At 43.4% G+C, this 13,455-nt stretch overlaps 1 protein-coding gene across 3 annotated transcripts in view; it reads left to right on the forward strand.

Moving 5' to 3' along the window:
* The window catches only part of ATP13A2 (ATPase cation transporting 13A2), a 2,158,003-nt gene that overhangs the window by 1,481,935 nt on the left and 662,613 nt on the right, over positions 1–13,455 (forward strand). For all 3 annotated transcript variants that reach the window (XM_044061825.1, XM_044061827.1, XM_044061826.1), the window contains exon 17: positions 6,246–6,347. In XM_044061825.1, coding sequence (XP_043917760.1) covers positions 6,246–6,347 — 102 coding nt within the window. The remainder of the gene's footprint in view (positions 1–6,245; positions 6,348–13,455) is intronic.

Raw genomic sequence — 13,455 nt, forward strand, 5'->3', positions numbered from 1 at the left:
ACTTGTGAAAGAGAATAGAGTATATAAATAAACTTTGGTGCATAGAAAGGAATACATAAAAGAACTTTCTGAGCATCAGTAGTCAAACAGTGTGCTCATTTATTATCCGAGAACTCTGCTGCATGCAGTGCACTATGTGAATCAACTTTTTCCAGTCTACTGACAAGCAGCAAGATGTTTCCTTGTGAATTAATGTGAAAAAAAACAGCTAGGTGTAGACAACTGTCTATAAACAGTATTGATCTTCCCAGCCAGCCTTTCCTATCCATTTGTTTGCTCTCTGAGTTAGTGTAACAACTGAATTCTTTGGGCTGGCTTAGGGAGGTTTACCCTGCATAAACAGGTAAATATCACACCAGACTCGGAAAAAGTCTTGCAGTGCAGTGCAGCTTTGTTATGCGGGAATCTCCTCCTGTTTAATTTACTCTGAGCCTGGATTTCATGACAGTTAACATCCACATTTATGGCCCATTTTGATCCTTCAGTACCCACAAATCACATATCTCACAAAATCAGTGTGCCTCACAGTCACAGCCCATAAGGCCAAACAACACGCCAAATACACTTGTTATAGGGGACTCTATTGTCCGGCACACTGACGTCCCACTCACCAGACTGAACAAGGAGAAGGTCACTGTAAGCTGCCTGTCGGGTGCCAGGATCCGCCACATAACGTAAGCACTCAGGTCACTCCAAAGCAAGTACAAGTATGACTCCGTCATTGTCCATGCTGGTGTGAATGACCTGAGATGTACCTCCCTGGACTACATGAAAAGAGACATAGAGGAGCTCTCTGACCATGTAGCCTAGGCTGGTATGTCCCTGACCCTGAGTAGCATCTTGCCCTCACCAAGAATGATGCCACAGTATAAAGACAAAATGATCAGTTTCAACAATTGGCTAAAGTATTGGTGTCATTCAAAGGGGATCCAGTGTCTGTCAGCCTGGGATGACATGCTCGACAAGCCACGTTGCTTCGCCAGTGGCAGCTTGCATCTGTCACCCTTAGGCTTTCGTATACTGGCCAAGGCACTTGCCACCCCCATAGTGCCTTTATTAGGCAAGGCTCAAAGGACAAACCCACCTCCATAGAAAACCCAAAGATAAAAAAACTAAATGTAATGCTACTCCATGCCAGAAGTCTAAACCTCAAGATGCACGCACTTGAGACTCTCCTCCGTATGGAGAAAATCGATGTCTGTGCAGTAACAGAAACCTGGTTCGAGGCTCCTGAGAGCACCCCAGCACTACCAGGTTATAACTCATACCATGCGTTTCGGCCCCAAAACTCTGACCGAAGCACAAAAGGAGGGGGAGTACCTATATTCATCAAATATACCTACACCTCCAGTTTAGTGACACTGCACGAAGCATCGGAAACCATCCGTGTGCAACTAACAGCGGGCAAAACTGCCTTTCAGTTTGTAGCCTGCTACAGAACACCCTCCCTATTACAGGAACCCTACTTGGTATTCCTGAGAACACTGGAGAATATGAAGGTCTCTCCAAACACTATGTTACTGGATGACTTCAACTACCCAAACATTGACTGGGAAAACTACTCAAGCCCCAAACACCCTCGCCCAACGGTTCCTTGAATTTATAAACTCTAACTCAGTGGAACAACTAGTCACCACTCCAACAAGAGGGAACAACATATTGGACCTGGTCATCACCAACATGGGGACTCTATGTTCCACACCAGAGTTAAACACCTCATTGGTAGGATCAGACCATAAACAAATTTCCCTGGACATCCATATCCCGTCCCCACCCCCAGCCAAGGAAATCATTGTAAAGAATTTCTCCAAAGCCAACTTTGCACTTCTCAAGACTGAGGTGGAATCCTTCAAAGCCCCTGGGCCAGAGGAAAATACAGCCCAATCCGCAGAATCCTTTACAAATGCATTCTATGAGCACCTGCAGGAATGCATGGATCGTGCTATCCCAAATAAAACCAAGACTCACTCCTCCAAAAACAGGAGACCGGTCTGGTGGACCCCGGCCATAAATAAGCTATACAACAGAAGGAGGAAGCTACTACATGACAGAGCAAAATCCCAAAAAGGGAAGGCATCTCTGATCAGTATTAGCAAGAAACTTCGATCCCTCATAAAATCATCAAAGGCCAGTTTTGAAAGAAAAATTGCCCTAGACACTAAAGATAATCACAAGGCCTTCTTTAGTTATGTCAGAAACATGGGCGGAAACTCCCAGATATGTTCTGAATTGTTTCATAACAGTACAAAATATACCGAACCTACAGACATAGCCAACATCCTGCCAGACAGATTCAGCGCAAACTTCTCCCCCCCCAAAGGAGCAAACGTCTATCCCAACTGATTGTAACCTCCCTGACATCACAGATGCACAGGTGAAAGCTGCCCTTTCCAAAGCAAAAAACACAGTATCTATGGGACCGGACGGTGTCCCAGGCTGTGTCTTACACGAGCTCCAAGAAGAACTGAACCCTCACATTAAGTCACTGTTCAAACTTAGCCTTACTACAGGATATGTACCCAAAGAATGGCGTAGAGCTACAGTGGCCCCACTCCACAAAGGTGGTGCCACAATGGACCCCGGAAACTATCGCCCCATAAGCCTGACTAGTCTGGTCTGTAAAGCTATGGAGCGTATTATCATGGAACTCATAAACAAAGACATTGGGATCCTCCAGACACTGGACCCTACCCAATTTGGCTTTGTTAAGGGCAGATCTTGCCTCTTAAACCTAGTTGATTTCTTTGAAACGGTTACCAAAGCCATAGATGAGGGCAAGGTAGTCCACACAGCCTACCTGGACCTCACAAAAGCCTTTGACACATTACCCCACTCGGGCATCATAAGTAAGCTTACCAGCTTAAATATCAACCCCTGTATCACAAGATGGGTTGCAAACTGGCTCAGAGATAGAACCCACATGGTCAGAATCGCAGGTGCCATGTCCGAATCCAAACCAGTTACAAGTGGCATCCTACAGGGCTCAGTTCTGGGACCTCTCTTGTTTGGTATATACTTCTCTGAGGTTCAGCCTAACACGGGGGGGATTATGGCTGACAAAGTTCTCACATAACTGCAAACTGGGGGCCATAATCGAATCTCCAGCTGACACAAGCATCCTCCAAAAGGGTCTCACAGAAGCGGATGCTTGGTGCCAGAACCACGGCCTCAAGCTAAATGCTAAAAAGTGCATAATCATCCCCTTTGGGGAAAAACAAGGTGCCCACAAATTGCCACATAGGTGGTAATCCATTAAGTACGGAAGAAGTAATTACAGATTTGGGGACCAACGTAGATAGTAATCTCTCCTTTGATAATCACGTTGCCAAAGTGGTTAGAAAGACCTTCTATATAGCCCACCTTATCATGAAAGGGTTCGCGTCTAGATCAAGAGAGGTCATTGTGCCCCTCTACTCGTCACTCATCAGGCCCATAATTGAGTACAATGCCCCTTTTGGGATGTACCTTGCCTGACACCTGCAGCAACTGGAGAGACTCCAAAAGTACCTCACCAAGAGGATCATGGGCTATAAACAGATGTCCTATGCAGCTCGACTAAAGAAACTCCAGCTCTACTCAGTTGCTTACCGCCTACTCAGAGGCGATCTATGCCTGATGTACAAAGCCATGTCAAACCCAGGAATTAATGGACATGCTCCACCTCAAAAAATCCAAGTCCCTTAGAGCTACATGCTCCAGGGACCTAACCTCAGCACAAAAATAAATAGGACATTCTGGAGGGACAGATTTATTTCCCAGAGGCTCCCCTCACTCTGGAATAGAATCCCAATTCATGTTAGACATAGCCCCGCTTCAAGCGAAATTTGGACGTGTGGATGGGAAATCACAAATTCACCCCTGAGATCTCTCCTGTGTCCCTGCTAGACAGAGGCACAGTAAACTAATCTTAAAAGGGTACCTTCTGTGACCTACTTTACAGAGGCACAGTAGGCTAATCTAATAGGGAAGCGGAAGCCAAATACACTCTGGCTAGGCTTATAAATGCCCTAGGGCAGATAGCCTAGTATCTACCTATGAACCTATAATGTTGAGTTCTGTACAGGTGAGACAGACTGTAATCATTTGTTCATAGTGGCAGAGCACAGCCATAGCACTGTGCAGCCCATCTCGTTTCCTGTTCCATAAAAAAAAGGACTTGTTCTTGATCCCCCCTCCCCAAATGCACATTATGGGCCATGTGATATGATAAATTTGTTTTCATTTGTTGAGTGGTGTTTTAGCTCTGCATACATGTACAGTTCCACTATACCATATGCCATTCAATATACTTTAGTCATAGTTGTTATTCCTCACCTTGGGATCAGTGTGATATTGGCTTTGGTGTATCTGCACTACTTATTTTTTAATTTTATTAACCAAGTAGACTGTGTTCTGCGTGACCCCTTTTTTCAGTGGTATTTAAATTAGTGGGGATGGGCAGACAAGTCAGAAACCACTGAAGCATCCTGTATTGATTCTAATGTATTTATTGGGAAAATCCAACTGGGCATAGGTGCCCTTTTCATTGAAGGCCCAGGGGGAAAGATCCAAAGTAACAAATGTAATGCAATCAGTATTTGCAATAAACGAATTTGTAGTGCAGTTCCAGTGAATACATAGCATAGTAGTCAGTATAATAATAATTGTATTGATATTCACAAACATTTAAGTTTGCAAGCCTTGTACTGAGACTTTACAGATAGAAGAGTGGTGTATAAGATATCTAGGCGTAATTTAAGAAATACATCAGAATGAGGTATTAGAGGAGATTAGGCAAGTTTAAATCTTTATAAAATGTTACAAGCCTAAACAACATGTCCTACAATGACTGACTCAAAGCCCTGTGACAATACTCAGATTGCTAAGAGGTGACTTCTCAGTGGTATACAAGGCATCCTCCAGTCCATTACTGATGGATTTAGTGCACATCAGCAAGTCAGATGGCATCAGAAATACTCAGTCTAGGGAGCTAAACCTCTTCTGCAATATCAACAGAACGGTTTGGAGGGACAGGTATATCTCTCCGAGGATACCGCTGCTGTGGAACAGATTCCCCATCCACATAAAACAAAATTAATTCCTGTTCATTTTCAAGGGAAGCTTAGATCTGTGGATTGGAACCAGAAAATTTACCCCAGGACTGCCCCCCCCCCCCCCCCCCTGTACTGCTATTGGACAGAGGCAGTTCCTAAATGCTTTATCCAAAGCATGGGTCTGTAGTATGATCCCAGTTACTCTCATTAGGGGTAATGTATAATTATCGACCATGGGCTGTGTACGGCCAATCTATACCCACATGGTATATGTTATTTTGATCACAAAAAGGGAAATTGGCTTGGCCTAAAATAGCCAAGAAGGGAAGTTAGCCTAGTAGTTGCCTGTGAGCCTGTAATAGAGAAGTAGCGACAGAATACTAATTTGGTTGTCATAATTAGACGGGGTATATTAGCTTAAATACTACAATAAAGTGAAGTAACAGGTTAAGTGATTTAGGGGAAGCTATGTCCCAGATGAGGAGCAGGGACAAAAAGCCAGGAGGCAGAGGGAACTCTTTTAGTAATGGCTTGAAAAGATGAAGTTTGTGAGACAGACCTATTGACATAGGAATTTTATTCCAAGTTCTCTCTACATTATTGGAATAGAGACTGACCCTAGCAGCCCTTTGTGGTTTGTAAATGGTAAGCATTTTATCATTTGACTGAAGAGGCTGATTTGGTAGATAGTATTGGAGTATAGGGCTAGTTGCTGGGCAGGCAAATGATGTGTAGTTGATTTTGTGGATTAAGATGAGCTGGTTGTAAGATGGTGTGGAAGTCTGAGCCATTGAAGTGTGTTTAGTGCCAAACAATGGTGGGTCTGGTAAGGTTTTTTTGCAAATAAATCTGGCAGCTTTGTTAAAACTGTAAGCTTGTTTGACATTACCTGTCACCAGCATACTAAGATGTCATGTCAGTTAAATGTTCTGTCCAAGAGATGGTACCTCAGTTTGTGCCACCTCCATCTCCATTATTTACTGCAGTGTCAGTTTTACACTGTAATTTCAGTGCATGTTTGGCTGCCTTTATTTTCTCGTATCAACCAAGGTGTGCACTCTACAGGATTACTGACTGTAAAATTGCTATTATGAAAAAAGTAATAATCTAAAGTCACTACATTTATCGAACATTGTCATTATTTCTTTAATGTGAGTTATAGTATGTTACTGTACTTTATGCAAGTCTTACTTGTTTGCTTCTTTGTGTCAGTTTATTGATGAAACCACTGATACACAAGCAGTAGCAGAGTATGGGACTAAAGTTGCAGCGGTTGTGAAACCACCACCACTGGAAGAACAGCCCCATGGAGAAGTGAGTTTCTCTTTTAATATATTTTTTTAATGTTTCTGTTTAAAATTGCATTTTTCCACTTTTTAATTTAGTACTAACAACATCCAGCTCACAATGGTACTAGAATTTGCCGTGGTGTCTATTAATGCATAGAGTTTGTTTTTATAATTTGCACAAAGCAAAAAAAATTATGTAGGGAAGTGGAACAGCACAAAACATTTACCATTTTTAGATGGTAAACTGTGGAAAGGAGTATGCATTTAAAATGGACAGTGTTATGAAAATGGACGTTATTCGGCATTAATGGAGTTTTAGAAAAGCAGGCTGTGGTCCGGCCTTTCCTATTTTCATCTTACATGTGTGTCAGTGTCTTCTAGTTTATGTAAATTAACCCGTCTGTTGCTTCATTCCTAATGACCTTTAGTATTTGAGTAGTTCAAATATTGCATACATTAGTGTTTTTTACATGGTTAGGTTTATTTTTGTGTATTGATTCAGTGTGATCTTAACTAGTGCGACCCATACCCATGCTGCCATACATGACGGGACAAATGTAGGGCAAAACAGCATCATTTATACAAATCATGAGTTGTCAGATGGAGATCTAGTCTGAATCGTTGATAATTCAGATGGATTTTAAAGATTCCTGCAATGTTTGTCAAGCTGTAGCATGGGAATTTCTCTTGAGTTTGAGCACATTTTTCCATTCAATGAATATCTCTTCATCTCTACATACAAGAAAGACTGCATGTCTACTGGAATCTACCAGGCCAATAAAATGAAACAAACATATGCATTCTGTTCAGCAAGCCAGACATTGTTCTGCTTTTTTATCCAGTTGTCTGGCAGTTGGCACAGAGGATTAAGGTCATCAGCTGTTAAGCTGCTTCCTGTGGTCCAGAGTTCGATTCCCTCAGCATCCACTTGTCTAACTGTACAATACTCAGCAAGTTACTTTACCAGACAGAGCTTCCGGGATGAGTCTGAAAAAGTCCGTGGAGATCATGCTCTACCCCAGTTAAATACAAACAACAAAAATCAGTTGTGATACAGCAACAGCATTTCTTCCAAGTTCTACTGCTTGCCTCTTATTGAATCATTCATGAAATATTTAAGATGCCAGTCAGATCACTTGGCAGGTTTTCCTTGAGATTGGTGCAAAAAAAAAAAAAAACTTTCTACCAGCAACCACAAAAGTTTTGTGGATCAGAAACTACACCAGTATTGCTTTTGCCATGGTTTCTCGCTGTGGGTTGAGAGCATTTTTACCTGGTAGATCACTGGCCCTGTTTTTCTTTGCAAGCATCTCCACCATCTTAATGGTAGCATAATCAATGATGAATTTTGACAGGGGGGTGTTTAGGACAAATCTCCCTCCCCTGTTGATAATATGCAAATGTCAAGTGTTCTTGTAACAGGCATGTAAGGATACAAACTGTTTCTTTAGCTAGATGTTCTTCGTGTTTCACTGTTGCAGTCATTACATTTGGGTAATCCTGCTGGTAGGTTGCCCTCAGCCGGCCTGAATTCCAAAATCTTGGGTCCTGCATCGGTTGCTGTCACCCCTTCCCTGACATCAGGTCGTCAGGGGTATAAACGAAGCGGCCAGTGCCATTTTCTTCAGTCTTTCTTGCTGCACGGTACCCGAAGCAGAAGCAGTTTGCAAATGCCGGTAGGCAGACTCCTGAGATTTTTGTGTTTGAGTTTCAGATCCGAAGTCTTCAATAAAGCTAAGTATCCCATTGGGGAAACTTTTTTCTTGCTCCAGACCGATGTGAGAAAAAGTTAATTGTATTTCTTGTGGAAAGCAAATACCTCATAAGGATTTTCATTCTTACTGTATTCCTTGCCTAGGCCCTGATCACAATGTTACTGGTTGTCAGTTTTGTGCTAGATTTAACCAACGCACTTTTAAGCATCGGTATGATTTTGCTTTAAACTTTTTTGGACATCGGTTTAATTATCCTGAAATGTCGGATAGCCATCTGACTACCGGAGTTTACAAAAAACGCAAAGAAAAGGGTAGAGAAAAACAACCGAGGCCCAAAACCGACGACGAAGCTTCTCCTAAGCCGGTTCTCAGTGAGGCGCTTTCACAGCCCCTGACGCCCACTACTTTAGAGTTGCAGGCCGCTACCGACTCCCACGTGGAGTCGGCCATGCCGCTGGATACTCAAGGTATTGGAGCCACGGACGCTAATCCCTCAGATGGTTCTGGAGCCACTGAGCAGATACCGGCTTCTGAGGGTGTATTCAGTCCCAAACATCTTTACATTAAAGCGACTTCAGCTACAAAGGCAAAGACTAAAGCACCTTCTAAAGCAAGGAAACAAACTCAAGAGCCACGTGGACAGGCCTCTATTCCCAAAAAACAGATGCTCAAAATGGCCGAAGATTTGATTACCTTGATCAGGTGTTCCCATCCCCCTCCTGATAAGAGGCCTAGACAAGACACTGACTATGAATCTTCAGATCAGGTTTCTATTTCTTCTGATTCCTCTTCTGATCAGGAATATTCTCTTCCTCCCTATGAGGATTCTGATGCTGAAGAATCTATACCTTCAGCATCTCCTCCTGAGGACTACTCCATTGGGGAAACCTTGCATACCACGAGGGAGCATTTCCACTGGGAGAGCCAAGATTTTTCAGAATCTAAAAAGAGGCTCAGGGATTTTCTTGTACTACCTCAGCACAGGCCTCTAGCCATTCCACCTGTGTTAGACATTGTAGAGGATGTGTTTTCGGAGTCTAGTGTGACCCCTGACTCCTTACCCCCAGCTCCTGTTAAGCCTGACCGATATTACAGGGTTCCTGACTCGCATAAATTTATTTTTAAAAACCCTGCTGCTGACCCAGAAACTGTTTCACAGGGTCCTAAGGGAGTTAAGACTTCCACTGCAAAAAACCCAACCCCCCCTCTGACAGAGATTCAAGGGCACTGGATAGATGGGGAAAAAGGTTTACACATCTGCAACTTTGGCTATAAAGGCCTTAAACTGTCAATTTCATATGCTTAAGTATCAGCAACATGTCATGGGATTGCTTAAACAGAAAATGTTGTTAAATTCTGAATGTGCAGAAAACAAGGAAATGCAGGATTTATTGTATGCAGCAGAACAAGTTGGAAAACATACTTTGCAATGTGGTTTTGATTCTTTGGAGGCCTCCTGCAGGGCCGCAGTTACGGGTTCTGTAATTAGGAGGCATGCTTGGTTAAAGGAACAAAATCTGCCTGATCATGTTAAAGTTAAATTACTAGATGCACCTTTACAGCATGATACTTTGTTTGGTGTTAAAGAAAATGGAGGACAAAGCTAAAGCTGTGCAAACTGTCAAAAGATTTTTTATAAGTACAGCCACCTAGGGTTTAGTAGACACTGGCCTACAAAAAATTAGTCCTTTCCTGTGTCAGACAGACCTCAAAGGGGCAGATCCAGATGCCCTAGAGGCAGGTCCCAGGCGCAAGGTTCTTATAGGCCCAAGCAATGGGATGGGATGCTTCTACCTCCAAAGCTGGAGAAGATAGAGCACAAACATACAGAAAACAGTCCCAATGACTTCCCCTGCCTGCACCAAGCACTTATCTTCTGGCAGCACCCTTAGGGGGAAAATTAGCACTTTTTGTTCAAAATTGGCACGTCATAACCCAGGACAAGTGGGTTCTAAACATAGTGTCACAAGGATACAAGTTCCATTTCCATACTCTACCAAAGGCAAACGGCTTGCCAGATCTGCCAAAAAATCAGTGGGCAGAGGCACAAAAACAAGTCTCATCCCTCATGGACATTGGGGCCATTCAACAAGTACCAGAGCAAGAGCATGGACAAGGATTTTACTCAAGACTGTTCTTGGTACCCAGAAAGGACAAGGCCCTGAACACTTTCCTGGATATTCCAAAATTCAGAATGTTGACTTTGCAGCAGCTTCTGCCCATGCCTGGCAAGAATGCTTGGCTTGTGACTTTAGACCTAAAAGAGGCTTGCCTGCATATTCCAATCAGACAATCATGCAGAAGATACCGGAGATTCAAGGCTGGTTCAATGCATTACCAATTCTCTGCACTGCCCTTTGGCTTATCTACTGCGTCCAGGGTCTTTACAAAGTGCCTGGCACCAGTAATTGGATTCTGCAGACAAAGAGGAATACAGATATATCCTTACTTGGATGACTGTCTCATTCAAGCAGAGAACAAGGACATTCGTCTTCAACATCTGGCGTTTGTGAAAAGACTTCTAACATGCCTAGGGTACACAGTCAACAAAAAGAAATCAAAACTAGTACCCTCACAAGAGATAACATTCCTAGGTGCAAGCTTGAATGCAACTGCCCAGATGGCTTATCTCACTCCAGACAAACAAAGGCAACCGACTACCTATTTCAAGATGTTGGCAACAAAGGCCCAGTTATCTGCAAGAAAATTTCTGCAGGCTTTGTGCTTCATGGCATCCTGCATCCTACTAATTCCATATGCAAGACTGCATATGAGGAAACTTCAATGGTACCTAAGAAGTGTTTGGACTCAACATTGCCACAGCCTGGAAACGTCATTACTCTCATTCCCTGTCTGCAACAGGAGTTTTGATGGTGGGCAAAGGCTTGTCACCAGAACAAGGGGCAGCCATTCACATTACCTTCAGCCAGGCAGACACTAACAACGGATGCATCAGACTATGCCTGGGGAACCCACATGGCAGGAAGATGCATTCAGGGCACATGGTCCTCAAACCAAATGCATCTACATATCAATCAAAAAGAGATGTTAGCTGTACAAAATGCCCTGACAGCCTTCAAGGACCTACTTCATCCGGGACAACTACTGATAAAGACAGACAACACCACAGTCATGTGGTATATAAACAAGCAGGGGGGCACACATTCTTATCCCCTTTGCAGACTAGCCATGACATTGTGGGACACAGCTTTGACTTACCAAGTACATCTGCAGGCACAATTCCTGACAGGAAAGGAAAATACTGTGGCAGACGAACTAAGCAGAAACATGGATCCTCATGAGTGGAAACTGGATCCACAAGTCTTCAGCATGATAACAAGGAAACGGGGATGCCCGGACATAGATCTATTTGCCTCCCCTTATCAATTACTAACTAAAACGTTTCTGCACAAGGATTTATCACAGACAAGCATGGAAAGTGGACGCCCTATCAGTATACGCCTTTCCTCCACTTCCTCTCCTCCCCAGGGTGCTCCTAAAGGTCAGACAGGAGAAGCCAAAGATGATACTGATTGCCCCAGACTGGCCACGCCAGTACTGGTATCCAGTACTAAGAAACTTATCTCTATACCCAGCTTGGACCTTACCTCACATACCTCGACTACTGTCCCAGCAAAACAATCAGGTCATGCGCAGCCAACTCAGGACATTAAACTTGGCAGCATGGTGGATAATGTAGTCATACAAAAAACGCCTCTCAGTAAAGTTGTGATGGATCTCATTCTGGAAGCCAGAAGGCCTAGTACTAGAAGTCTTATGCTGGAAAATGGAAGAGATTCTGTGCCTGGAACCAGGCACAAGGAACTGATACAGCGGTGCCAAATATTCCTCAGATTTTGCAATACTTAACTGAGGTGCTGGACAAAGGCCTATCTTTTTCATCAATTAAAATTCATGCCTCTGCTATTTCGGCTCATTACAATATAGAGCCACCACTTTTTTCTCACCCTTTAGTAGGGCAGTACCTCAGAGGAGCCAGAAATTTAAGGCCCCCAAGGAGACTACCAGTACCTGCATGGGACCTCAACTATGTCTTGGAAAAGCTCACCCTGCCTCCTTTTGAGCCAGCTGCTACTGATGATATGAAGTTTTTATCTTGGAAAACAGCTCTGCTCTTAGCAATTACTTTTGTAAGATGAGTTTCAGATTTGCAGGCACTCATGGCTGTGGAACCTTTCATCGTTTTTTCATCCAGACAGGGTCTCCCTGAGGACAAACCCAACATTTATGCCTAAAGTAGTGTCCAGTGTGGCTCTGAACCAAGCCATCCATCTGCCAACCTTTTACCCAAATCCACAGAACAAGAGGGAGAGAATTCTGCATTCTTTTGATGTATACAGACAGCTTAGATTCTACTTGGACAGAACCAAAGCTTTCAGGAAGACAGAGCAATTACTAGTGGCATATGCTGCAGGATCACAAGGAAAGCCTATCTCAAAGCAGACTATTTCTAAGTGGTTAGGACACTGCATTCGTTTCTGCTACTTACACCATGGCAAGTCAGTGCCTAAGGGGATTAGGCCTCATTCCACCAGAGCTGCAGCCACCTCAGCAGCCTTTCTCAGGGGAGTACCAACCAGAGACATTTTAGAGGCAGCTACTTGGAGTTCAGTGCACACCTTTACAAAGCATTGTCATCTGGCACTCTACTCTAAATCCAGGGCAGGCTTTGCCACAGCAGTTCTGCAGGGCATCATAGCCACTCCTACTGCTGTCTAGATCCAGCCACCCAACCATAGCTTTGGGACTCTGCCCAAATGTAATGACTGCAACAGTGAAACACGAAGAACATAGTACAGTTGTGTACACTTAACATAAATGTAGATGTTCATGTGTATTCACTGTTGCAGTCCAGGTTACCCACCCACCTTCCCCCTTTTTTCTTTCTTTCCTTCTCTGATTTATACTACCTATGTGGTGTATTTGCTTATAGATGAAGGTAACATTTATATTGGTGTATTTCTGAATATATATATATAAAGTTTGGCTACCCTTTTTGGGGGCACCTGATATCTGGGGCAAGAAAAACTGAAGAAAATGGTGTCGGCTGCTTCTTTTATACCCCTGATGACCTGACATCAGGGAAGGGGCAACAGCAGCTGACGCAGGACCCAAGACTTTGGAATTCAGGCCAGCTGAGGGCATCCTGCCAGCAGGATTACCCAAATGTAATGACTGCAACAGTGAATACTCTCGAACATCTACATTTATGGTAAGTGTACACAACTGTACTTTTTAAGTACATCCAGAGATTTTACAGGTCTTTAATATTATCCATTCTATGAATATTTGCTACTTTTAGATGCCAGTAATGTTTTGAAAGGAACTCGTAATGGAATATCAAACCCAGCTGTGTTGAGATGAGTATCAGATGCCAGCTCCAGTGGCATAAAGGGG

Source organism: Protopterus annectens, chromosome 2.part0 (assembly GCF_019279795.1).
Source record: "Protopterus annectens isolate FY-2018-M chromosome 2.part0, PAN1.0, whole genome shotgun sequence".
In the NCBI taxonomy this organism is placed as follows: domain Eukaryota; kingdom Metazoa; phylum Chordata; order Ceratodontiformes; family Protopteridae; genus Protopterus; species Protopterus annectens.